This window comes from Rhinoderma darwinii, chromosome 1 (assembly GCF_050947455.1).
Source record: "Rhinoderma darwinii isolate aRhiDar2 chromosome 1, aRhiDar2.hap1, whole genome shotgun sequence".
Classification (NCBI taxonomy): Eukaryota; Metazoa; Chordata; class Amphibia; order Anura; family Rhinodermatidae; genus Rhinoderma; species Rhinoderma darwinii.
Genome location: NC_134687.1, coordinates 542660125 through 542684864, shown reverse-complemented (window position 1 = coordinate 542684864; position 24740 = coordinate 542660125). Strand labels below are relative to the sequence as shown.

Sequence of the window (24740 nt, the reverse complement as noted above, 5' to 3'; positions counted from 1 at the left end):
AACCTGGCCAGCCAGCCTTGTTTTACAGAATGCCTGGCTCCACGTGTTCTATTCACTGGACGATGCTTGCCATTTGTCGTCTACTTCTACTTTAAAAAAAAATTGGATTAATGTCATGGCAAGGAATTGTAGAAGAGTTTCGAGCACTGCTTGAGTTATGATATGCTGGTTGCTAGAGATGTGGCTTCTGGCAGCAGTAAAGCCGTATCCGTCCTCATCTTGGGCTCTATGCACATTGGCCCACGTCTATTAATGCTGTCGTATAGATAGACAGCGTAAACTTAGACCAGGCAGGCACAGATTGCGGCAAATTTATCACGGTGCATTCTGTATGATCATTTTGGCACATCTTGTATGACCTGTTAGACACTTTTTTTATTCCTTTGATTTCACTTTCATTTGTGCCAGGCTTTTGGTGCATTAAAGCCATGCCCCTTTAATGGGAGCCACTACCCTTTCTTGTTAAACCTTGCCCCCTTTTCAAGACCCGTTGCTGTTTCCACCTCACAAAATACTTTTTAACCCCTTCCCTCTTTAGCCACTTTTGACCCTTCTGACAGAGCTTTTTCAAATCTGCCATGTTTTATTTTATGTGGTAATCACTATGGAATGCTTTTACCTATCCAAGCGATTCTGAGATAGTTTTCTCATGACGCTTTGGACTTTGTTACTGGCAAAATTTGCTCGATGCATTCAGTATTTAATTGTGAAAAATTGCAAAAATTAGCATTTTTCTAAATTTAAATGTATCTGCTTGTAAGGGCTTATTCAGACGAACGGGATATACGTCTGCAACGCGCGTGATTTTCACGCGCGTCGCACGGACCTATATTAGTCTATGGGGCCGTGCAGACAGTTGCGTGATTTTTACGCAGCGTGAGTCCGCTGCGAAAAACTCACGACATGTCTGTTCTTTGTGCGTATTTCACGCATCACGCGCACCACACGGAAGCACTTCCGTGGGATGAGCGTGATTCGCGCAACAGCTGTAAAACTATGAATGAAAACAGAAAAGTACCACGTGCTTTTCTGTTAACAAACATCCAAACGGAGTGTCATAATGATGGCGGCTGCGCGAAAATCACGCAGCCGTGCATCATACGGGGCTGACACACGGAGCTGTTAAGTGCCTTTTGCACATGCAAAACGCCGTGTTTTTTGCGTGCGCAAGACTCACACGCTCGTGTGAATCCGGCCTAAGACAGGCAGTTATACCACACAAAATTGTTGCTAATTAACATCCCCCATATGTCTACTTTAGATAGGAATTGTTTTTTGAACATCCTTTTATTTTTCTAGGACGTTACGAAGCTTTGAACTTTAGCAGCAATTTCTCACATTTTCAAGAAAATTTCAAAAGGCTATTTTTACAGGGTCCAGTTCAGTATGAAGTGGCTTTGAGGGACTTGTATATTAGAAACCCCCAATAAGTCACCCCATTTTAAAAACTTCACCTCTCAAAGTATTTAAACCAGCATTTACAAATTTTCTTAACCCTTTAGACGCTTCAGAGGAATTAAAGCAAAGTAGAGGTGAAATTTACAAATTTAATTCTTTTTTTTGCAGAAATTAATTTTTAATCCATTTTTGTTTTTTTTGTAACACCAGAAGTTTTACCAGGGAAATGCAACTCAATAATTGTTGCGGAGGTTCTGCAGTTTCAGGAAATATCCCACATGTGGCCCTAGAGTGCTAATTGACTGAAGCACAGGCCTCAGAAGCAAAGGAGCGAGCACCTAGTGGGTTTTGGGGCCTTCTTTTTATTAGAATATATTTTAGGCATCATGTCAGATTTGAAGGGCTCTTGCAGTACCAAAACAGTGGAAATCTCACAAAAATGACCCCATTTGGGAAACTACTCCCCTCAAGGAAATTTTTTAGGGGTATAGGGAGCATTTTGAAATGTAGGTTTAGCTATTTTTTTCTCATTTCCACAAGGACTAAAGGGGGAAAAACCACCACAAAATTTGTAAAGCAATTTCTCCCGAGTAAAACAAAACCCCACATGTGGTCATAAACGGCTGTTTGGACACACGGCAGGGCTTAGAAGGGAAAGAGCGCCATTTGGCTTTTGGTGCTCAAATTTAGCAGGAATGGTTTGGGGAGGCCATGTCACATTTGCAAATCCCCTGAGGGGACTAAACAGTGGAAACCTTCCACAACTGACCCCATTTTGGAAACTACACCCATTGAGCAATTAATTTAGGGGTGTAGTGTGCATTTTGACCCCGCAGGTGTTTCATAGAAGTTATTAGAATTGGGCAGTGAAAATAAAGAGTCCCTTTTCTTCAATAAGACGTATCTTTGTTTTCTCAACAAATAAAGGAAAAAAAAGAATCACAATGTGTAAAGCAATTTCTCCTAAGTACAGCAATACTCCATTTGTGGTCATGAACTGGTATTTGGGCACACAGTAGGGCTCAGAAGGGAGTGCAGATTTTTCTGGATTGGTTTCTGGGAGCTATGTCGCATTTGCAATGCCCCTGTGTGATCAAAACAGTGGAAGCCCAGAAGTGACCCCATTTTGGGAACTACACCCCTCAAGGTATTCACCTAGGGGTGTAGTGGGCATGTTAACCACGCAGGTGTTTTGCAGAAATTGGTGTGCACTCGATGTTGCAGAGGGAAAATGGGATTTTTCCCATAGATATGCCAATATGTGGTGCCCAGCTTGTGCCACCATAACACGACAGCTCTCTAATTATTATGTGGTGTTTCCCGGTTTTAGAAACACCCTACATGTGGCCCTAATCTTTTGCCTGGACATTTGACAGGACCCATGCGAAATTGAGGCCTAATTTGGCGATTTACAAAGTATTGATTCACAATTGCAGGGCTCAGATGTGAAATAATAAAAGAAACCCCCTGAGAAGTGACCCCATTTTGGAAACTGCACCCCTCAAGGCATTTATTAAGGGCTGTGGTGAGCATTTTCACCCCACAGGTCTTTTCCATAAATGGTTGCACTGCGGATGATGCAAAGTAAAAATTTCAATTTTTTCCCTAGATATGCCATTTCAGTGGCAAATATGTCGTGCCCAGCTTGTGCCACTGGGGAGACACACCCCAAAGATTGTTAAAAGGGTTCTCCCGGGTATGGCGATGCCATATATGTGGAAGTAAACTGCTGTTTGGGCACACTGTAGGGTTCAGAGGGGAGGGAGCACCATTTGGCTTTTGGAGAGCGGATTTTGCTTGGTAGTAGTTCTGTTTGGAGTTTTACTGGTATTTTAGTTTATAATGTGGGGGTACATGTAAGCTGGGCAGGGTACATCAGGGGGATAGTCAGGTGGTATAATGGGGTAAAAAAAACAACAATAAAATAATCCATAGATGTGTGTTACGCTGTGAAGCAATCCTTTATGCATAGGCTAGTGTCGCACTGATAAATGTCCTTCTTTATCCCTCTTTTGGTCCACACTCCGCGCCTTTGCAGTTTGGGGAATTTTTCTGGGAAGTGTTGTCCTGGTATAATACTGGTGCCCTCGCTTCCAGCAGATATGTTTGGACCCCACTCTTCCTGGTTCCCTAATTTTAGGGCCTTGATAATTTGCCTCTTGGAACAGAAGAAATGTTCCCCTCGGGTCGGCACAACTGCATATTTTTTTAATTTCCTGACTTATTGGAGCCTTAACTAAATTCATTTTTTGATAGACGTAGTGGTATGAGGGATTTTTTTTTTTGCGGGACAAGCTGTAGTTTTTATTTGTACCATTTTGGGGTACATGCGACTTTTTTGGAAGCCAGGTGACCAAAAGACAGCAATTTTGGCATTGTGTTTTGTATATGTATAATACACATATATACAAACACAGCGTTTACCATGTGTTATAAATTACATGTTAACTTTATTCTGTGGGTCAGTCCGATTCCGGCGATACCAAATTTATAGCACTTTTTATGTTTTACAACTTTTTGCATAATAAAATTCCTTTTTTTTTTTTTATTTAAGTTTTTATTACGTTTTCAACATAACAACAAAACAGTTAAGAAACAAAAAACAAAAAGGAGTAAAAAAAAAACATTTGCACTATATAATTTATCAAAAGAAAGGAAAGACAAAAACAATTCCATCCGTTGTCAACAGATTAGTGAAAAATCTTAATATTTTATAGTACAAATACATTATAAATACCAATTAAACAAGTCTCAGCTTCTTCGACTATAAGTAATAATTTTAACAGAGAAAAAGAAAAGCCGCCGTATTACCTTCTTCCAAAACATGGAAGTCTGAGCCAGAAGTTTTCCCCCTGCCGCATTATTTGGTTTATACAGAAAAGTTTAGAAAATGGAAAATGAACCTATAGCCATACGTTGCCCCCCGAACTACCAACGCCCATGAATAATAAAATTACTTTTGTAAAAAGAATGTGTTTTTTTTCTGTTTCTCTATGTTCTGAGAGCCATAATTTTTGCATTTTTTTAGTCGACGGAGCTGGAAGAAGGCTTGTTTTTTTTGGCTATAGTTTTTATAGGTACCTTTTTTGGATACACAATTTTTTTTACCGCTTTTTACTGCAATATTTGTAGGGCAAAGTGACCAAAAAACATATTCTGGTATAGTTTAAGTTTTTTTTTTTTTCTTTTTACGCCGTTCACCGCATGGAATAAATAACACAATATTTTTATAGTTCAGGCCGTTACGGTCGCGGCAATATTAAATATGTATGGTTTACTTATTTCTTTCAATAATAAAGGGCTTGATAAAGGAAAAATGTGATTGTATTTTATTACTTGAAACTTTTATTCTGTTTTAAAACTTTTTTTTACACTTTTTTTTTGTCCCACTAGGGGACTTGTAGGGCTAACTGTCTGATTTTGTTTTTTTTCTAATACATTGCACTACCTATGTAGCTCAATGTATTAGATTTGTCAGTCATTCGGCTTCCGTAATGGCAGAGCAGGAGGCCATTGTTAGGCTTCCTGTTGTCCTAGCAGCAGTCGGCAGCCCTGCCATTGCAGGGCAGAGCTGCCGATCTGCTTTCAACCTCTAAGATGCAGCGATCGCTCTCGATTGCTGTATCTAAGGGGGTTAATTGCAGTGGTCGGAGCTAGCTCCGGTTCCTGCCATTACAGGTGGAGATTAGTTGTAACCTACAGCTGACGTCCACCGATGACGCTGGCTTAGTTCCTGAGTCGGCGGCATCTTACCGTCGGCTGTGGAAGCCTTCCAGTCCCCGCCTCCGGGTAGGTTCTGAACGGCTTTTGTGCTATGCAGACCGGGAGGCCAGTATTAGCCCTCCAGTTGCCATTGCAGCTACCGGAACCCTGGCAATTTCATTGCTGTGGTGCCGATGATCTGCAAACTCTTTAAATCCAGAGATCGCTGGTGACTGCTGCATTTAAGGGATTAATGGCGGGGATCGAAGCTCATTTCGGTCCCCGCCATTACAGACGGATGTCAGCTGTATGATACAGCTGACATTCGGGGATGATGGCACCGACTCTGCTTCTGAGCCGGCGCCATCCATTTGTCGTATGGATACGGCAAAATGCAGGAAGGCACTGGCTTTCCATGACCTATACATACGACAAATGTCGGGAAGGAGTTAAATGTTGCGCTAATTTGTGCCAAAGTGTTGCGTGGTGTTTGACGTTTTCTAGACTCAGACACGGTAGTAAATCTCCCCCATTGTGTTTGAAGTACTCAATTCACATTGCTCCTGATTTATACCTCCAATATATGCACCTGCCTTACAGTTACATAAGTCACCCATAAGCCACCACTCATTAGTCATGGTACAGTCGACAGTTGTCTTATGACCTATGTTTATCCACTGGAAGTAAGGATAAGATTCCTATTAAATGACCACAAGCAGAGATGATCTTGAGGAAAAAAGTGAGGATTTGATAGAGAAAACGTATTGAAATGTTTTTAATTTTACAAAGTATTATCTTTTGTTTTAATTTAAATTTTTTCCCCTGAAACTGGAAAAAGGCCTGTTCACATCGGCGTTCGGTTCAGTCAGACCTTTCCGTTGGAGAAAGCTATCAACGGAAAGGCAAACGGAAACCATAGTTTCCGTTTGTATTACCGTTGATTTAATTGGTAAAGCTTCCGTTCCAAATGGTTTCCGTTTGTCTCTGTCCCGTAAGGTTTCAGTGTTTGTTTTTTGCGGAATCAATAGCACACTCGACTGCGCTACTGTTTCCGCCCAAAAAAAAACACGTTTGCCTTTCCGTTGATGGGTTCCTCTGACGGAATGGTCTGACGGGAGCCATCAACGGAAACCAAACGCTGATGTGAACAGGCTGTAACCCTTTAAATATCAGTCATCCTTTTCTTTCAGGGTGTTAATTCTCTTTACTTGTTTCTTAACCCCTCCCCGATGTATACGTCTCAAGCACACGACCCAAGGGTTTTTACGGTCTAAAAATACAGATCCGACCGCTGCGGATACACATCCGCAGCAGTCCGAGATTGCAATTAGACTTCTGCGGGCATGTCCATTCCGCAATTGCGGACAAGAATAGGACATGTTCTGTATTTTGCGGTTCATTTCTACGGGACGGACACACCGTAAATATGCGGAAAGGTGTCTGTGGCCAATAAAAATGAATGGGTCCGCAAATTCATGCGTAATTATGGATCCTGAAATACGGATGAAATCTACGGTCATGTGCATGGGGCCTAACATCATAGCCGGGGGAACTATCCGGACTCACGGGCTGTCTGTTGTACAATACAGCGGAGACTCCACTTAAACTAGCGGGATCCAGCTCGTTTAACCCCTTAGATTCTGGAGTTAATAGCGACCATGGCATCAGTCCAACCCCAGGGTTGGACTGGGAAAAGATGTTGGAGCATTTTGGAGAAACGGTGACGCCCTCGTTGCTCCAAAATGCTAATTTGCATGTACTGAATAAAACAATTTTCTCTGCAAAGGGGGCACCCATCTGAAAAAGGTAATAAACGTTCGATTTAGGTGAGCCTACTCGATTACCCTGGTTCTAGTTTGATAGGTAAATTCTAGTGACAAACACGTGCCACTTGCTCTTGCAGGAAATGTGGCTTTTGTATTGCTGCTGGCAGGATGTGCTTTCTACCTCCCATTACCACTAGAAGTTCTCATATGGGCTCTTCTCTTGCTGTCCTGGAGCCATTAGTGCCTTACATTACTAGAACAATACGTTCCATTGAGACAGGACAATTTCACCATGCCGTTTACAAAGAAACCAAATAAGCTTTCTAATGATTAGAAAATAGGAAGTTGTTGTTCCGGAGCTTCGCTTCAGTGGTGGAGATATAGCTGGCCTTACACAGGCACGGCTATTTCTACCGACTCCACTATAAAGACCACCATTATTTTGCTGGGGAGCGGGGAGATTTATCAACTCAACACTAGTTTTCTACGCTGACATACCTTAGAGCAGTATGTCCGTAGCCGTATATATTCCTAAGGCTGGGTTCACATGAGCATGTTCGGTCCGTAATGGACGGAACGAATTTTGGCCACAAGACCCGGACCGAACACAGTGCAGGGAGCCGGGCTCCTAGCATCATAGTTATGTACGACGCTAGGAGTCCCTGCCTCGCTGCAGGACAACTGTCCCGTACTGTAATCATGTTTTCAGTACGGGACAGTAGTTCCACGGAGAGGCAGGGACTCCTAGCATCGTACATAACTATGATGCTAGGAGCCAGGCTCCCTGCAGTGTGTTCGGTCTGGGACTTGTGGCCGAAATACGTTCCGTCCATTACGGACGTAACATGGCCGTGTGAACCCAGCCTAATAGTGTCCTGCAGGGTTTCTCTACTTTGGGGTCGAGTAATACATTCATGTTGCTGTACATCACTTCATCCCACCACACGGTGATACCCATGGGTGCTGCCATGCATAAGGTCTATGGGGCTTCTAGCCAGGCATATTGCAGCCCTGTATAGATATATATTTTTTATCCTTTTAAGAAATCAAATCGTATAGTCTGGGAACATTAAGGCCGCATGCACACTATGCTTATTATATGCGGATTTGCCGCACGTATTTTCGTGCATCTAATTTTCAGCGTAAAACAGTACCAACGAAGTAAATGAGGTTTGAAGAGATCCCATCTACACATTGCAGGTTTTTTTTCTGTACTTAAATTGATTTGCGGAGCGTATATTAAAATCCGTAACATGTCAATTTCCGCTTGCAAATTGTATCGGACTAGTTTTAAAAAGAAAAAAACGGACCAAAATCTGCATAATAAAAACTCTGCCTATTTCCGCATCAATATGTAAAAACCGCACTAATAGGTGCGGATTTTACCTGCGGAATTAACTGCGTTTACTTGCGGCTTTGATGTGGATTTTCTGCACCAAATTCCGCAACGTGTGCATGTAGCCTTAGAATTCTGAGATTGAGGAGATATACAAAGTTGAATTATGAAGACGTCACATTAACGTTCTACGTATAGGCAGTGTTTTTTTTTTTCGATTAACATTTCTGTGTGTGGAGATAGAAGCCGGGCAGCTGAAAGTTTCTATCTTACTTAAAACATTTGTTCTGCTACGTATATCCTGTTTTTTTGAAAATGTGTACGGTGAGGGGTTTCCTGAGGATATTGAGTTCATGCTTTTCTTTCTCTTAATTGCGGAATACTGCCTAAATGAACGACTACTCCTGAAATGAGTTTGTCTTAATCCCATTGTTCCAATCTTGTGTTTGCGCTTATTTTAATGATTGGTCAGTCACAATCGTCAGACTTGGTTATATGGTACCCGGGACAAGTTGATGCATATTTTGGCAAAATTCCATTTTGTGAAAGGTTGCTGGTTATCTTTACTTGGGTCATACTCTTCCTGTCCTTCAGTGCTCATTTTACTAGCCTGCTTTCATTTGATTTACTTGAAATTTCTGGTAAGTGGGGTCCTACAGCTGGGACCTTTCACTTGTTCCTGTACCCCATCCTGTCCTGCTCTAGAAGTGGCTGCTCGTACTTGCTCACTCTCCTTCTATTGTTTATGGAAGGTATGCATCAGATCAGACGTTTATGGCATATCAAATTGATATGTTTTTATGTAAAAACCCCTTTAAATAGGTTGGCTTGGAATTTCTATTCTTTATCCATCAATAAACCACATAGGACGCCGTGACTTCCATGCACTGCCTGAAGAAAACCTGCATCCTATAATAAAAGGAGTTTTTACTGTTAACATTGTGAAACTGTGCACTGGAAAGGGAGACGCTTTGATTTACAAATGTGTAAGGGCCTGTTTACATCATGTTTTGGCCCTACTTTTAGCATGCATGTTAAGTAAGCTCCCTACGTACACGCTTAATGTGTCCATAGGGCTCCACTAGTCCGACAGTCCTAAAGAGTGTCCTTTTGCCTGTCGGACTGGTATACTTCGGTGTAGTGTTTTTCTTTATTTATTTTTTTTTCTGGAGGTTGAATAATGTAGTATACTACGCTATTCCATCCTGAGGGATTCTGAAAACAAAATAAAAAGTACCCGGCCAGAGTGATTCTGATGCTCTGGCCGGGGACTCTGTAGTTTATAGCCATATGTCCATATATGTACAGTGACATCAGAAGCTCTCTCTAGGAGCGGAATCCCATGCCAGAGCGTTTGCGATGCCCTGGCCGGGGATTCTCGCATTACAAAGCCCCTAACGTCACTGTCCATATATGGACCGTGATGTCAAGGGCTTCCCCAAGACAGAAGTCCCGGGCCAGAGTGCTTGGGATGCTCTGGCTGGGGACTCCTGGTTGAAAGCCCCTGACATCACTGTCCATATACGGACAGTTGTGGCGAGGAGTTTGGGCGACGTCTCCCACTGTATGCCTATTTAGTCGGATATGTCGGTGCCTTCCGTCGGAGGTATACGTCAGGACTCCTCCTGACGTATACCTCCGATGAAAGGTAAAATGTGATGTAACCAGGCCCTAACAAATAAAAGAAAAAAAAAATGCACAAAATGCAAACACAAGAATGCTATTAAATGAATTGCTCTCCCTTGTGTATGCAGCTTAAAGGGAACCTGTCACCAGCATTTCCCCTATTAAACCAGCAATACCTGGTGGAAGTGGGTGAAAAATAATTTTTATGTAACCTACAATTATCTTGTAAGTAGGATCTGTACCTTTTAGTATTCAGTTTTTTAGTGTTCATGTGGCGTATTTTCATTTGAAAAGAGTTCTATCTTCATTCCTCAAGCCTTTGAGTTAAAGAGACTCTGTCACCACATTATAAGTGCCCTGTCTCCTATATAAGGAGATGGGCGCTGTAATGTAGGTGACAGTAATGCTTTTTATTTAAAAAAACGATCTATTTTCACAACGTTAGGAGCGATTTTGGTTTATGCTAATGAGTTTCTTAATGCCCAAGTGGGCGTGTATTTACTTTCGACCAAGTGGGCGTTGTACAGAGGAGTGTATGACGCTGACCAATCGGCATCATGCACTCCTCTCCGTTCATTCACACTGCACTAGCGATATAGTTATATCACTATGTGCAGCCTCATACACAAGCCCTAACATTACTGTAGTGTCCTGATAATGAATACACATGACCATCCAGCCTGGACGTCATGTGTACTCAGAATCCTGACACTTCTGAATCTTTTCTGTGAGATTCCGGCAAGTGAAACGAAATTTCGCGAGATTTTGCTTCACTTGCCAGAATCTCACAGAAAAGATTCAGAAGTGTCAGGATTCTGAGTACACATGACGTCCAGGCTGGATGGTCATGTGTATTCATTATCAGGACACTGTAGTAATGTTAGGATTTGTGTATGTAGCTGCACATAGTGATATAACTATATCGCTAGTGCAGTGTAAATGAATGGAGAGGAGTGCATGATGCCGATTGGTCAGCGTCATGCACTCCTCTGTACAACGCCCACTTGGTCGAAAGTAAAAATACGCCCACTTGGGCATTAAGCAACTCATTAGCATAAACCAAAATCGCTCCTAACGTTGTGAAAATAGATTGTTTTTTTAAATAAAAAGCATTACTGTCACCTACATTACAGCGCCCATCTCCTTATATAGGAGACAGGGCACTTATAATGTGGTGACAGAGCCTCTTTAACCCCACCTCCTTACTTTTAATTGACAGCTCCTCACTTCCCCCAGCACACACTAAATCCAACGCTTGCGCACTGATGTCCTGTTCTGGTGCATGCGCACAACGGGACATTATAGTGGTGCATGCTCAGTAACTAGATTTGATGCCCGGACGCAGCAGGGAAGGGTATTGGACCATACATGGCGGGCGCATATGCACAATCTCAGGCAAGATTTTGGCATTCGAGACGGGTCAGTTGGCGGGCATAGAAAGAGGAACGAACAAGACTGACGGAATATTAACATAAAAGTTGCAAAATATTTGCAAAATTTTATTTACAGTTGGAGGAGGAGTTTAGGAGCGGGGATAACGCCAATGAACTTTTGACAGCAGCGGCCAGCGAGGGGTGAGTAGAGTTCAATAGGTGAAATGCTGGTGACAGGTTCCCTTTAAGGGTGCATTTAGACATGTATTTTTACGGCACAAATTAGTCCACATGCTATCTGCAGCAAAATCCGCGTGTATTACATGCATATTTTGAAGTGCAATTTTGCGGATTTGCTACGGACTGTTGCTGCAGCAATTCCACTGCAAATCTGCATCCAAATCCGCATTTAACCCCTTAGCGACACAACGTAACACTGCGTAATGGCTCGAAAGTGTGAGTATGGAGGGTGCTCACAGGCTGAGCCCGTTCCATACTCGGCGGGTGCCATCTGTATGGAACACCCAAAGCTTCACTCTTAACGGCCGGGATCCGAGAACTCCAATCCTGGGCGTTTAACCACTCGGATGCATCAGTCAACAGCGACTGCAGCATCTAACAAATATATATTTTTTTCTTTTGTAAAAGTAGTAATTCGTAGAAAAAAGGTATAAACTTGGTTTTGCAGTAACCCTATTGACCCGAAGAATAAAGTTAACATGTTGTTTGTACCACAATGTGAATTCCGTACAAATGACACAAAAAGCAATGGAGGAAGCCCTGTTTTTTTTTTTTTTTTTGTTTTTTTTATCATCCACCCCACAATTTTTTCAGTTTTCCTCTACATTATATGGTACATTAAATAGTGCCATTAAAAACCACTCGTCCCACCAAAAAAAAAAAAAAGCTCTCATATGGCTGTATCAGCAGAAAAAGTTAGGGCTTTTGAAAGACTGTAAAATGGCTGCGGCACCAAGGGGGTTAAAAATAATTTTCTGCCTTAGGGCTTGTCCACACAACGGAATTGACGTTGTCCTGAATTGCGGATGGAAAATATGCAGCGGAATACAGTAGCAGCAAAGTGGGTGTGATTTATCAAATGTCATCCACGCGCTGCGGAGAGGGGAGTGCTTTCCTGCGGTTTTCTGATGTACTGCGTAATTTGCTGTGGAAAAGGTGCAGAACGTCTTAGAAGAGATGGAAGAAATATCCCCATCACACAGCCCTTGAAATAAAATTCACCAAAAAAAAAAAAACAACAAAAATCTGCACTACGTCCTACTTTAGACCCTTGATCTGACCAGCAAGTCTCATGTATAATCTGCTTTTCCCAGTCCAGAGCCAGGGGGGATGTGTTGGCGTGCAAGGGAAGGGATTATAGAGCGTCTATGAAAAAGCTTTGTTTGTTTCTCAGAATGATCATGTGATTTATATTAATAATGTTGAAAAGAAACCTGATGATGATGACATCCGGCACACAGCCATGAAATGAACACAATTGTATAGTCAAAGGGGGTATGCGGCACTTTAGTGGTGTTTAAAAAGCTGCAAACGATGGCTCACGCCATAATTGCTCAATAATTTGTGCCTTTTTCCGTTTTGTGCTGCTCTCGCAACGTTAAAACAATGTGGGTGGAGCTTAACAGTGGGGTAGAGCCACCTACGACCCGACACATCTACTATAATTTATGCCAAAAATTGGTGTAATTTAGAGCGAAAATCTATGCCAGCATGTGGATTACACTTTCTGGCACATCGACATTACGAGATGTGACTACGGTAATTTATTAAGAGGCGTCTCCACCTTAATAAATTCTTAGCGTCTTACTCTTGTGGGCTAAGATTGCTGTATAAAACGCCAGTCTTAGTAAATCTGCCCAACAGTTACCAGTGGTAGCAATACATGTGACATGCTCAGAATGGGCACTGTGCAGGTGTAAAAAAAATAAATGTAATTATATTGTAATATTAGGGAGTCACTTTGTTCCCTAGTGGTTTTTATTGGCTTTCTCTACAGTGCTGCAAGTAAGTTGTATTCTCGCTGCTGTACAACAGGCGCCAACAGCAGACTAACAGCGCTGTTTTACGGTAGCCTGTCTTCTGTGAATGGAGATCCTGTGGGAGGATTTCATAAACGGCACTTCTAGGGCAGCGGGTATTTTACCTTCATATTGTCAGCTATTGTTTATAAAGCACTTTGTGGTTCTCTTATTGTCTTGGGTGACTTCTATGGCTCTCTGTCGCTGTCACATGTGAAGCTACTATGTCAGTCCTGACATGATACCCTGGCAGAATTCTTCAGCTTTGTCACTTCCTGTCACACTTCCAGTTTTCACGGACTACAGCCAGGCAGTGTTTAGGTTGCTGGAGTTTGAGTGTAGTCAGACACTTCTGCTCTTCATCCCATTATACTGTGGGGTAAAATGACTACAAATTTCAGAATGATCATGTAAACATTGAACGAATTAAAGAGGTTTTTCCATCTGTGACATTTGTCGCCTATCCACAGAACAGGATCAGTGGTGGTTCAGTCGCTCGTCTCTCCTCACCAGGACTTGGGAGGGTGAGGCGTAAAATCTGAATTGCTGGTCCAACAGAAAACGTCTGTGTGAAAAAAAAACAAAGGATCTGATATTGTGTTGATGTAAAGTGCAGAGGGAGCTTAGTCTCCATCTCAATGAGCAGCTTGATTTTATACGTGTAGCGCTTAGTCTGGTGGTCCCCAGACAGCCCCCATACATCAGTACGCCCCAGTTGCCCTCTGATTTCCTTTTTCTTGATCTACCATCACTAATCGTCCCACATACAACACTATAGACCTCATTTCCATCTTCTGGGACTGTCATATGATGGCTAGAAAAACAACCTCATCCCTATGTCATGAAGCAAGTACAATGAAGCGTGTCATGCGGCCCTGCACAGCAGTGCTAAGGCAGCTTGGGGTCGAAAAATGAAAGCCTTTTGTTTTTAGTTTATTTTCATTAAATTAGATCTGTCTCTTGTAACAAAATAAACTGTAGAGGCCTCTAAAGATTAAACAACCTTCTTATTCCCAATGTATATAGAGGATGACCCCTCTATTCCTATCAATGTATATAGAGAACAGGGAACATATCGTTCTGTAACTTGTTGTGGCCAGAAAGAAGAACCATTATTTTTAACTTTATGCTCTATACGTAGTTCCTTCTTCTACATTCAAGCAGGCGTCTCCTCTGAATCCACACGTTATCTTCCCTTTTCTAAAAAGAGACATTTGCAATACCGAGTAACATTTAGAATTTGTACTTGTAAAGAGTCCATTTCATCTTTTCACGACGTATCCGTTAAACAGATCCCATTATAGTTTATTGGATTTTTTTTTTATTTTTTTTGGTAGGATGCCTCCGGATAGAATAGCATAGTTGTCTACACTACTCTATCCAGCCAAAAAGTGTTACCGACGTGTACAGCTCAAGAGGCCAAAAGGGAACGCTTTTCGCCTCCGCCTGTATATTGGGAAAGGGGAATTACTGTATCTGCACACGATGAGGGAGATTTAACAAGGCCGATGCAAAAGAATAGTCATGCAGTTGTTCCCAGAAACCCATCAAGTTACTGCTTTCTTTTTTCAAATGGACTCTTGAGAAATAAGTGCTGCAATCTATTTGGTTGCTATGGGGAACCGTCCACTAATTGTGTATTTCGTATCATTTCACTCTTTCCCCCTTTTTTTTAATTTATGAATATCTTTCTTTTTCTGTGTCGTCTTAGGTGGTATCATGGCAAGCTGGACAGAACCATTGCAGAGGAGCGACTTTACCAGGCTGGCAGGACTGGAAGCTACCTCATCAGGGAGAGCGATCGACGGCCGGGGTCCTTTGTGCTGTCTTTTCTCAGCAAGACCAATGCTGTCACCCATTTCAGGTAGGCCGTTAGACCGCCATCATAACTGGTCATTTTCGCTAATTCTTTTGTTGCTCTCATGAAAATGATTTCATAAAGCACAATGTAATGCACTATAATGCCTCACCTGCTATATGTAGGAACGCTCGAATCTGGAATGTGACGATCAGGCATGTATAGTTGTACTATTACACTGCACGGCCATACATATTGTGCACACTTGCCAACAGTCCCAGTTTTGGCGAGGCAATCGCGCAAACCGAACCACAAAAGGTGCTGAGTTTTTTTCAAATTTGCATCAGAGTGGGTTTCGAGGCATTTTAGGGGTATTTTCAGGTCACGCTTGTGAGGTTTTAAGTGTTTGTCAGTATGATTGTGTATTATAAAAAAAAGTATGAGATTGGGAGAGACTAGTGCTAAAGCTATATAAAATCATGGTGCATGTGATGTCAATGTTTCTAAAATACTGTGTAAACACACAGGAGCCCTCGCTTATTCCAGTTACGGATGCAGGATTGTTTTCTCATGTTTGGATAAAAACCATGACATCGTATTGTTCACCCTAATCCTTATAGTTCATGAACAGAATGCTAGGGCAACAGTGTGTTCAGACGCAGACAAAGTGGTAGGAGAGCGTGGCCAGAGGTGGAAAAGTAACACCGTAATCATGACATTGGTGGGGGACAACCTTAATAGGCTTCCATTGGTGTCCAATTTTTGTCTCTGTTGGAGACACACGTCGCGGGTTTATTGCGGATTTGACGCAGATCTCACCTGTTGCTTTGCAATCCGCAACGTGGGAACTCTATTCACACTGTGTTTGCAGAAATACTCCCGATGTATAAATCCGAACATGTCCATAGGGCCTCATTGACCTTATGTATGCCAATAACGTGTTGGGGTGGATGAGTCAACATAACGCCGCCTTCTTTTTCTTTCTTGAATACAGAGGCATCCTGGGAAAAAACTATTCGCAGTCAATGGGCAATATTTGCCCTGCAGTTGCATGCATCGGTTGTAGGTATACGTCGGGAGTATTTCCAGCAGTGTGATTTAGAGCCTTAGATAACTTGGAAATGGAGAATAGAATATAAAAAAAATGTCACACACTAGGGGCTGTATATCGGTCAATGTGACTTGCTGTCTTTTGTAATAATGTTGGTGACGACAGAGTTGTTCCCTCATGGTTTTATGTAAGGAATGAAGGCAAGCTGGAGATTATGGCGAATGCTTTATTTATAACCCCCTCGGTTTTGTTTTCCAGGATTATAGCAATGTGTGGTGACTTCTACATTGGAGGGAGACGGTTTTCTTCACTTTCTGATCTCATAGGATACTATAGTCATGTCTCTTGTTTACTGAAAGAAGAAAAACTACTCTTTCCTGTGGCACCACCAGAGGCAAGTCGGACAATAATCATAAATTGGCAAAATTCAGCTGCCACTGCTGTGATGAGACGCAGGAGTATCCTTTTTTTTTTTTTTTTTTTTAACCAAAACTTAGACTGTTTCATATGAAAAAAGGGCATACGTGTACTTACAAAAACGCAGGTATAAAGGAAAGTAAGGCTCTGTTCACACTAGTGTAATGGCTTCTGTTCATAACCGTTTTTGAACGGATCTTATGGACTTGTAATAGGGTCCATCATGTTTCCATTGGAGTTCCAATATTTTGACTGCAAGAATAGCTCTGCTGACTGTCTTATTTTTGCCATAAAAAATGCAGAAAGCGCTGATAGGAGAAAACACGAGTATGAGTAGAGTCTTAGTTGCATGGTTGCCAACCATACAGAAAAATATATGGGACTTTTTTCCAATATCTGTTAAGATAAAAATGAAGGTGTCGGAGATATTATTATTATTATTATTTTTGCTAGGGAGCTTGTGCAGGTTCTTGTCATTGTCATTATTTTACAGCTAATTTCTGTTTTAATTTGTCCATAAAAATGTTGGCTTTTCATGAATTTTCAAGAAGTTGTCAAGAAAAAAATAAAATCAGGTTGGCAATCCTGCTTAGTTGTCAAAAAGAAAAATACTTCAAAATATGTGAAAGTCCACGTGAAAAAGAAGGAAATAGAACTTTTTCTAACTTTGATGCCCTCTAAACCAGTTTTATACTTGTGAATAAGGGGGGGAAAAAAAGTTGTGAAAACGTTTTTTTTTTTTTTTTGCTGTAATTCAGACGCGGTTCCCGTTTCAATTAGCGCAAATTGTCTAAACTGGACATAAGGGAGAGGGAAGCCCCAAGTGACAGCAGTAAGAGAGATCGCAGCCTATTACGGTCATCTCTCCCCTGGGGTGGGGGGTGTGGTAAATGAATTTCTCTATTACCTCTCTCTTACCAATCAGGTAGGGTGTGTGCTCTCTCTTTATTTTTTCCCTGCCACAGGGGTGAGAAGTTCCACATCTAATCCCCCTATGCACCTTATCCGGCCATTTGTCTCCGTGGCTCAGATGTGTACCATCTGTATCGCAGAGATTTTTGGTTTGTTCAGTCATGTGAAGAGATGTGCATGTAGACAAAGACATATGTGGCATATATGAACTCTGCACGTCTTGTACTTTTATTTTTAGGGGGTATTGTTTATCTCGGGCTCTGCTTGGGTCAGACTTTTAGCCGGAAGCCATGCATTTATGGGTGTTTTTGCACAACGCTTTGATGCAAAATTGAATGAAGGCACCAATGAGTGTGAGCTGGGTGGCACTTTTATAATGTACTAGGTGTCTGCATTCAGAAAATATTTGGGTTGTTTGGTATAATAAAAATGTTTATTTTATAATTCAATTGTGTCAAAAGTATGAAAATTGTTGCAGCAGCAAAACGGTTTAGCTAATCTAGTCTAGGTTGAGAGTTTGTAATTGGCACACCATGAAATATGAGAGGGAAAAAAGCTCAGAGGTCGCATTAAAATATTTTTAATAGCTTATCTATAGTAAAAAAAACGCCAGTCCTAACTTTTTGCATTTTTTTGCCTTTTATTAGCCAGTGGAAGACAGGCGAAGAGTACGTGCCATTCTTCCTTACACTAAAGTACCAGAAACTGATGAAATCAGGTACATACATAAAGTAATTAACGGCTTATGTTCTCTGGAATAAATATGAATGTGCCATGTCTTGCATGGGGATAAACTTCTTGCACAGCACCATAAATATATAGCGCAGGGATGCTGCGTTCGCTCAGGAACTGTGCCCATGCCATCAGCAGCGGATGTCCGCTGTATCATGCTGTGTAACCACCTTAGATGCCGCTGTCAATTGCTATTTATTGATAGCTTTGTTAGCTTATCGGGACCTATGCGTCACAATCTCAAGGTGCCGGTAGGTTGCCATGGTACCCAGGGCCCTAACCAGGTCTGCCATGGATGTGAGCCTATGTCACACTGACAGGCATAATACACTGCAATACAGAATGTATTAAATAAATTAAAAAATAGACATAATTGGTATTGCCACAACCACAACAACCCGTACTATAAAATAACCATAACAATTACCCTGCTCGGTGAATGCTGTAAATAAATTAAAAAAATGCTTTTGCTCATTCCATTGGTTATTGGTTGCCCATTCCTGTCTTTTGGACAGGTGGTAATACTGTATTTCCCCTGCAGAAAAAAATTAACATTAAGCACGATAACCCCCTCGCCGATAACCGGGGTTCACAGCAGTGTGCCAAAGCCACCCATCCAAAAAAAATCCGCTGGTTGTTGAGGAACTTCTAGCAAGAAAAAGGGTTTTCTAAATGGGACAACCTGTTGGAAGAACATTAAGCTGAAATTTGTTACATTTTGTAGAACTAGAAATGTTTTCTTAATAAATATTGTAAAAAAAAAAGTAGCCACCACATATCTCCCCATGAAGATGCGGATATGATGATACAGGAGATGAATGCGCCTCTAGTCAAGCACACGTGCTATAACAAATATTCTTTCTTGTGTCTCTGCAGTTTCTTGAAAGGAGACATGTTTATTGTCCATAATGAATTAGAAGATGGATGGATGTGGGTTTCTAATCTGCGTACGAATGAACAAGGACTTATTGTTGACGATTTGGTGAATGAAGTGGTTAGTAAATATGGTTTCCTCCTTATTTACCGGTCATATGGACCCATAACGTTAAACGCTTTGTCTCCATGATGTTTTAAATAATTTTTTTTTCTATTTTTAGGGCAGAGAAGAGGATCCCCATGAAGGCAAGATGTAAGGATTTTTACTTGGGGTTTCAGGTTCTGTGAATTACCATTCCTTCAATTATCCTATACTTGCTGTTATTTTTCTGCACTTATCTGCTACATTATCTAGTTGGACATACAATTAAAAGTGGTTGTCCCATTCGGACAACCTCTCTCCACACGTCGCCACATCAGCTCTAATTAGAGTTTGCGAATGTCCGGCACACATTTTGTGTAGTGAGGCTGTGATATTGTGGTGTAAAGGACAGTACTTTTATACTGGGATTCGTCTTTTTTTTTTTTTTATATATAATTATTACCTGGAACTTCCACTACAATGTAGTCTGGAGAATTTGCTAAACTATTATCACTCGAGTCTGAGCATAAAAAATGTCAGATGTTTGTTCACTGCATCTTTTGTGTAATGACAGTGGATACGATGTTCCTATAGCGGTCTTCCAATAAGAGTTGGCTTTATGACATAGGGAGCACTGGAATACAACTAGCACTGGCCTCTAGCGCCAAAAACCTCTAGGCCACATCTGCATTTTGTGTTGTGGCTCTATAAATAAAATACTAACCCTTGGATAATTGTGACTGGAACGCCATCATTTCACAGTATTTTGCTCCATATTTAAGCAGACAATGATTATTGTTAAACTTTGTTTAGACAGGATTGTATTTCCATTGTACCTTTTTGGTTTACTCGCTGTTCACAGTGGGTATTTTTGATGGCTGGATGCAGCGCTACTCTTGCCGCCAAAACCCTGTTTATCACCGAGAGGTCAATCGTTTCTTTTGACAAGATCAGATGATTTCAGACATCTTATCTCTATGTTATGCTTTTCTTCAGATGGTTCCATGGGAAAATCAACAAGCAGGAGGCTTATAATCTGCTCATGACAGGTAACTACTGTGCTGGCTTTTCTAAAATCATCATATGATGGGGTGGGGGCTGTGACACAATATTATATTATGTGGTTTTAAAAGCAGTTTACGTTTTTGCCTTGAACTTACGGAGTGAGTCTAGATTTTATCAGATAAGGTTATTTAAAAAATTCACATTTAAAGGAGCTCGGTCACCACATTATAAGTGGCCTATATAGTACATGATGTGATCGGCACTGTTTTTTTTATTTAGAAAAACGATCATTTTTGACGGGGTTATGACCTATATTCGCTTTATGCTAATTACATTAATGGACAACTGGGCGTGTTTTACTTTTTGACCAAGTGGGCGTTGTACAGAGGAGTGTATGACGCTGACCAATCAGCGTCATGCACTACTCTCCATTCATGTACTCAGCACATCGTGATCTTACTAGATCACTATGTGCAGCCACATACACACACACACGCACGCACGCATGAACGAACGTTACTGAAGTGTCCTGAGAGTTAATGGACATCACCTCCAGCTAGGACGGGATGTCTATTCAGAATCCTGACACTTGGGTAACGTTTGTGTGAGATTTACAGCAAGGCAAGCGTAATCTCGCGAGATTACGCTGTAAACGGTCATTTAAAACGAGATTACGCTTCCCTTGCTGTAAAGTAATTATCATAAAGCTAATATAGGTCGTATCTCGTAAAAAATGATCGTTTTTCTAAATAAAAAAATACTGCTGTGATCTAGATTACAGCGCCGATCACATCATGTACAAGATAGGGCACTTATAATGTGGTGACAGAGCCTCTTTAAGGTAATCTTTATTTAGAAAAGAAGGAAAAACTACTTTACTCCACTCTTGCACATTAATTTGATGTTGGGGTGCAAAGTACCCTGTTATATTTGCCTTTCTTATAAACACTGTCTAACAGGAAAGTTGTCCTTGTTGTCAAACAACCAATCACAGTGCAGATTTAGTTTTCCTTTAAAAATATGGCCCAATGTTAAAATCTAGCAACTGAGAGGTGTTGCATGGGGCAACAGAATATGGCTTGAAAGAGAAACACGGATGTGTGTGTGAATGTGATATTCTAAGGCCCCACGCACACGATAGTAAAACTGCGGACTGTAACTGGTCCGCGGTTTTTACGGACCCATTCAGTTCTATTGGCCGCGGACACATTTCAGTATTTCTACGGAAGGGTGTCCGTGTCGTAGAACTGTCGGGAATTATGGAGCATGTCTGGTTTTACGGGCTGTGCTCCCATACTTTGTATGGGAGCACGGCCCAAAAATGCAGACGGCCTTGCCCGCAATCGTGGGCCGCGATTACGGGCACGGTCGTGTGCATTGGGCCTAAAGGTGTGCTCAAGTTCCAATTGTGTTTTTCCATCTTCCTTTTGTGTGATTTGTTCGTTGTCTATGAAGGCAAGTGATGTCAGACGCGGCGTTCCCTGGTGTGAATGTACTCTGTTAAGTCGCAGAGAATGTAAAAAGAAAAGCGGCATGGCCACGCTCACTGCATCTTCTGATCTTCTATCTGTTTTTGTTATACAATTATTAGGTTGACTTCTTTTCTCCTGATCACCATGCCCCTAGATTTCTGACTCTTATAAAAAAAAAAATTATCCATCAAAGTTTCTTCAGGAAAGATTCTACAAGGTGTCCATTTTTAACTTAGCAGTGGTATTAATTTAGTTTCCAGCAGAACAGAAAAAGGGTCACTACTCAAACCTCTTTTTTCTAAAAAAAAACAAATAGAAGTTAATCTATCGAACCTGGGCTCGATAATAATCAACGAGAAATGCAAACCAGTAACTGTAGAGAAAAGGACATTCTCGAAGTATGAACATAATGTGCAATCTGGCCTCGAGAAATCGGTCTTTCGTCCTCAAATTACTGAAAATTAGGCTAGGGTTACATGCAACTATGTCGCACGACCAAAGCGTGATGTGTTATGGCAGTGATGCCGCTGGCTGCATCACAGTGATCGGTGAAAGCTGGCAACAATGTTATTCTGCTGGGCAGAAGAGAATATTCTGTTCCTTTTTTGCAGCGATCTATAAAGGGATCAGAAAATACAATAGTGGACTTTCTCAACTGAAAACCTTTTAAATGTGAAGCAGTGGACTCTAAACCAGGTTTATCAAGATCTTGTTTGCCTCTGGGGAGAACACCAGATAGACCTCTTTGCCCTTCAAGACAAAATGAAAGAAATCTGCCTTTTCTCTAGACACTAAAGACCATTTATTGTTAAATGTAGCCCTGTCACAAAAGTGGAGTGTAAGCCTCGCTTATGCCTCCCCCTTTGAACCACATATTCCAAGAGTGCAAATTCCAATAGAGATAATGATAATTCCTCTTTGACCAAATATGAGTTGGTGCGCGCTTCTAAAAAAGGGATCTAGAGATCCGTCTTCATCTTTCTTCCTGTATCCTGAAAGGTCATTGTTATAAAAAGGGACTTTCAGATTGTGTGATATCTACACTTTAAGCCAGCAGGGAAAAAAAAAAGATTACGTCCGCCATCTCAATCTGGAACAAACTCTATTCATGGTTTGGTGACAACATACCAGATCAATCCAGACCTGTTATTGAGTTAGGCCTAAGGCCTGGCACTCTTTAAGAGGACCTGTCACATCCTTTGACATCTATAACAAGCTGGATAGCTTACCTGCTGCTGCAGTGCTGATTTTTTTTTTCTTTCTAGCCCCCCACATTTTCCTGCAATCAGTTCCGTTAGTTTCCATCACCTGTACGAGTAGACCGTCAAGTGGGCGGTCCCCAGCGCTCAGTGTCCATCTCAATGATAAACACTGAGCGCCGGGGACCAGGCTACCATGAAGACCAGCGGCACCCCTCAAACGCATCACAGGGGTCAATTGGCCGTCGGAGGGGACTTTCCCCTTTTTTCTTACAGTTAACATGCCATGGTCGCTATTGCCTGCAGCATCTTAGTGGTTAAACATTCCCAAATCTACCTGTTGCACTGAGGTGTCGGCTGTAACATACAGACACCCGCTGAGTTTAAAGCGTGCTTAGCCTGTGAACCCGCTCCATACTTTCCCTTGGCAGTTGCCACGTACATGTACTTGACATGTCGCTAAGGGGTTTAAGCCCATTGTATCCAAGCCATGGCCTTTTCTTGTGCCAAACGAGCAAGAGCATCTCTGGATCAGATTTGCAAGTCTACTACTTGGTTTAGTGTAAGATCTTGTGTAAAACCTTAGACTGGGCATATAAGCAAATAATAATCTTGCCTGTAGGAGAAAGATTCTACATTGCCATTGTTTCACAAGGATCTAGTATAGGAACGAGCGCTCGTTACTCCGATCGCTTGTCTCCATACATTAACGTGTCGCCAGTGCATCTCTCTGTTTACACAAGCAGATATGTGCTGCCGACAACGATAATTGTTTCAGCATTTAAAATTATACAATCAGCCGATTGCTCGTTCATGGGCTGATCGTCGCCCTGATTATACAGGGCAATTATCGGGAAGGAGAGTTCTGTGTACGCTCGTTTGCCCAATAATTGGCCACTCCAACGTGATGACACAAATATTTCCCTCCCAGTGTTTTTTGTTTGTGTGTGAAGATTGTTTTTCAAGATGCACAAGAGAACTGTGTTCCTGCTTTATATAACTTTCGCTGTAGTTACTTTTTGGTGACCGTTGTGGAGGAGGGGGGGGTTAAACCTCTCACGGTTCCTGCCCCTTCAGCGGTCAAGGGTCAACCAGCGGATTGTGCCATCATGGTATACTGTTGGAAACCTAATTACCGGAGAGACCGATTCTCATTTGGTGCCGCAAATTTTGCAAAAAATTTTGAGGTTTTATCTAACTATGGCGACTTTGCTGCATCATTTGGCCATAAATACAATATAACTGCTGTGTGTGAACACCGCCTAATGCCTGGTTCCCATGGATCGGATATGCTGCGTAAAAATCCACTGCAAAAGTCGCAGCACTTGGCTTTCTGTTGCGGGATTTGCATCCCATTTGAATTCAGTGGGGAAAACCCAAAACAGAAAATCAAATGCAATAAATTGACATGCTGTGGAATGAAATTCTGCATCGCAGGTCAATTTATTAAAGTTTACGTTGTGTGTTTCCGCAGCGTGGGCATGAGATTTTCTAAATCTCATCCACTTTGCTGCTACTATAAATGCTGCAGAATTTCCTCACAATTCCGCAGCGTTTACACTACATGGGAACCCGGCCTAATGGATAGAAATATTCTGCTTCTCAATTATTTACTTTGATTTGACAAAGTATCATTTCAACTTTAAGTCATGTGACGTTTTAGTTCTTTATTTTAAAAATTCATAGTTGGCCAGATCGGCAGTTTCCTGGTGAGACCATCGGACAATACTCCGGGAGACTATTCTTTATATTTTCGCACAAATGAAAACATACAGCGATTTAAGATCTGTCCAACACCAAACAATCAGTTTATGATGGGAGGTCGGTACTATAACAGGTAACAGATTGATAGCATGTTTGACATTTTTGCATTTTCATGTTTAGTTTGAGGAAAACATTGTAGAGTAATAAAAATCTGTCACCTCAAAAGAGAAAGTAGAAATTCCCTGGTTTTGC

General features: G+C 41.6%; 1 protein-coding gene across 2 annotated transcripts in view; it reads left to right on the top strand.

The window, feature by feature from the left end:
• The window catches only part of RASA1 (RAS p21 protein activator 1), a 92509-nt gene that overhangs the window by 6175 nt on the left and 61594 nt on the right, over positions 1–24740 (top strand). For both annotated transcript variants that reach the window (XM_075837550.1, XM_075837559.1), the window contains exons 2-8: positions 14952–15104; positions 16348–16483; positions 18066–18136; positions 19027–19144; positions 19248–19279; positions 20105–20157; positions 24471–24621. In XM_075837550.1, coding sequence (XP_075693665.1) covers positions 14952–15104; positions 16348–16483; positions 18066–18136; positions 19027–19144; positions 19248–19279; positions 20105–20157; positions 24471–24621 — 714 coding nt within the window. The remainder of the gene's footprint in view (positions 1–14951; positions 15105–16347; positions 16484–18065; positions 18137–19026; positions 19145–19247; positions 19280–20104; positions 20158–24470; positions 24622–24740) is intronic.